Raw genomic sequence first — 3,264 nt, 5'->3', positions numbered from 1 at the left:
ATGGTCAGTGTTGGCCTTGGCAGTGCTGGTGCCAGTGCTGGACCCAGTGATCCCAGAGGCTTTTCCACCCCGACCCATCCCATGGTTCCACGACTCCCTGACCCTCTGCCCCTCCCACTGCTCTGTCCCTTCCCTGACTGTCCCCTCGTGTCCCCGCAGACGTGGCTGTGCCTCATCGCTCTGGGCGCCTCCTTCCTGGCCTGCGGGAACACGGTAAGCGTCACCCGGACCCTGCACCTGGAGCCGCCACCCCCCCGGACCCCCAAATAATGGGGGGGGTCCCAGACCCTGCCAGAGCCGCCGGAGCCGCATTCCCAGGGGAGGATGCGTGGGAGGACCCGGATCGCCCGGCACTGCCGGAATCCTGCTGCTGTTCCTTTGCTGAGCCCCCAAACTCCCCCCGGGGTGAGGGGCACATGGGAGCAGCCTGACCCCTCCTGTCCTCATTGTCCTTTAAATCCCCCCAAATTCCTCATCCCGGGGTGTTTGACCCCGAGTAGCACAAACACTGACTCCCAGGAGCTCTGTCCTGGATAATCCAGACAAATAAGCTACAAAAACCCCAAATCCCCCTTTTGGGTGGCATTTGGAGACCGGGGTGACACTACAGCCAGATCTACCTCTGCCACCCCGGCCTGGCCAAATTTGGTCCTTTTTCACTGGAAAACACTTCCCATTCCCGGGGAAATCCCACGAGGACGGGAAACCTCAGCATTGATATTGTCACTACTGGTTTTTACTGGCCCGACATGGGATTTTGGGGTCAGCAAAGGAAACGAGTTTGTGGTTATTTATGATTTTATGACTTTATTCCCTGTGACCTGTGGAAACACTCTTGGAGTTCTCAAAAATCCCTGGATTATGGCTCAAAATCAGGCTGTGGAAGCTCCAGAGTCTTTTCCAGGGGTTTCCTTGCTGCTCCCGCTTTTCCCAGATTTAAATTCCCCCATCTCACCTTCTGCTGGTGTTTAATGAGTTTTGGGTTTTTTGGGAGAAGCTTTGCTGGGAATGCGACCCAAATGCAACAGAACAGATTGGGATGGAGGGAACGGGGCATCTCTCAGATCTCCACCTCTAGCAGGGGTTTGGAGTCTCATCCTGCCTGGTGGGGTGTGTTTGAATCTCTGGATCATGGAATTTAGGGTTAATTAGGGGGACTCCCTTCTCTGTCCACCTGGAGGCATGGCAGAGGCGTAGCTCCATGGATTTAGATCTCAAAATGCTTTATGCATCTGCAGGATGGAGCAGGGATGGGGGTGAGTGGCTCCCCTCCCAAGTGGGTGTCACAGCTCCCACCCAGCCTGGCCCTGGATTATTTGGGATCCTTGGAGCAGGGCTGGCCAGTGCCAGGGGCTCCAACCCTCGCTGTAATGAGGCTTCCTTGTAATTCCATCGGCTTTTCCCTATGCCCCTTGTCCCAGGCAGGGAATTCTCTCTGAAATAAAATCCCCAGCCCTTGGGAATGCTGCCCTGATGCCATTTTGGGATCAGGTCACTGGGATTTCTTCCTTTCCATGAGTAAACCTGGCTCGCTCCCAGGATCGGGGCAGGTCAGAGCAGCCCCTTCCTGCTTTGAGTGTCCATAGGGTTTTATCCATCACTGCCCAAGATCTGGGGTTATTCCATGGTGTCCAGGACACATTCCAGGGACACAGGTGACAACACCCAGAGCCCAGCAGGAAAACACTCTAATTAGGGACAGGATTGTATCCGCTTTTCCCACCCTTTCCCAAACCAGCTGAGCCTTGTGGCTCCCCCTGACCCGAGCAAGGATTAGGACATGATGGATTCTCAGTCAGGTCATTATCCCAGAATTCCAGCAGGATTTAACCCTGTAGTGTAACACTTGTAGGTTTTACACCCATTCCCACAACCCAACAGCCACAATCTCTGGGAATTCAGGGGTGGGAGGGGACGGGTTGGACTCGGGCTCCAGAATCCCGCTGTACACACCCCCTGGCTCTCCTGGATCAGGAATGTTGGTTTGGGAGGGGTCAGCTCTCGTGGCTGAAACACTGAAACACTGACTGCGTGGCAGCAGCTCTATGGCAGAGCCTCTGGATCGGGTCCCTGTCCATGGGCTCTGCTCCTCGCTGCGCTAATTTGGAGATTTTCCCCGGTTGTGTGAACTCCCTTCACCATTAAAACACGGAGACTTTTCCAACTTGGCTTCCTGGGTCGTTTTTTGGGGTCTGCTCCGATTGCCGGCCGTTCCTGGCTGTGGTGGAGCCCCCAGTGCTCACGGAGCTGTGTCAGTAGGGCAAGCTCCCGGGGGGGGGCAGATCCCCATCCCCATCCCGCGGGATTCGCTCCCGGGGTCACGCTGTGACCGTGTCATCACCGGCAGAGTGGAGGGTCCGTCTGCGGTGCCTTCCCGCTGGAATTCCTTCAGTGGGATTCAGGACACGGCCCATCCATCCTGCCCTGCTCCGGCCCGACCCCTGCTCCGGCCCGACCCCTGCGCCGAAAACCACGGAATTCCAATTTTTTTCCCTGCTTTCTTACCTTTCCCCCCGACCCGGAGCTTCAACTCCAGCCCAGCCCGGCCCGGGGTCGGCGCCGTTTAACACCAAGATCATCCGGGCTCATCCCGAGGGTTCAGAGCGTCCTCCTGTAATTAACCCGCCTATGCTGTCAGTGCTAATTAAGGCTCATCCACCCTCCAATTTAATTAAGCTGGAGCAGGAGTTAATTGAGGCTGCGGGAGGGATCGACTCGGAGCTATGGGTGGGGCCGGGCCGGGACCCGCCCCAATTAACACCGGGATCCGTTCCTAATTAACACCGGGGCCCACCCTCAATTAACACCGGGATCTGTTCTCAATTAACACCGGGATCCGTTCCTAATTAACAGTGGTCCCGTCGGCGCTGGGTCACAGCACTAATTAACGGTAATGCTGGAGCCATGGCCGGCACTGCCACCTCGGTGCCCACCCGGGCTTTGCTAAACTGGGCTCAGCTGGGGCTTCAGATCAGCTTTGCTTCATTAAACTCTGTGCAGCTCAGTCTCATTAGATCGGGCTCAACTTCGCCTTTGTTGAACCAGGCTTAATTCAGGCTTTGTTAAACCCTTCTCAACTTGAGCTTCATTAAACCCATCTCAACTTCGTCTTTGTTAAACCAGACTCAGTTTAGTCGTCGTTAAATTAGGCTCGATTTGGGCTTCATTAAACCGGGCTCAGTGCGGGCTCATTACCTGCCCTCGGCTCTAACTGTCACCTTCCCCCCCCCCAGGGCCGCCTGGGCTTCGCCGCCCGCCCCGAGC

The 3,264-nt window shown here is 56.2% G+C and overlaps 1 protein-coding gene across 1 annotated transcript in view; it reads left to right on the top strand.

The window, feature by feature from the left end:
• The window catches only part of LOC113960544 (natural resistance-associated macrophage protein 2-like), a 4,660-nt gene extending 4,390 nt beyond the window's left edge, over window positions 1-270 (top strand). The window contains 1 exon segment of the mRNA XM_027670157.1: window positions 160-270. Within this exon segment, the coding sequence (XP_027525958.1) occupies window positions 160-270 (111 nt within the window).
• Window positions 271-3,264: the final 2,994 nt, after the last annotated feature.

The sequence above is a fragment of the Corapipo altera genome, unplaced genomic scaffold, assembly GCF_003945725.1.
Source record: "Corapipo altera isolate COAL_440 unplaced genomic scaffold, ASM394572v1 61019, whole genome shotgun sequence".
Taxonomy (NCBI): domain Eukaryota; kingdom Metazoa; phylum Chordata; class Aves; order Passeriformes; family Pipridae; genus Corapipo; species Corapipo altera.
The sequence above is the reverse complement of the archived record's forward strand: the minus strand, read 5'-3'. Positions and strand labels throughout refer to the sequence as shown.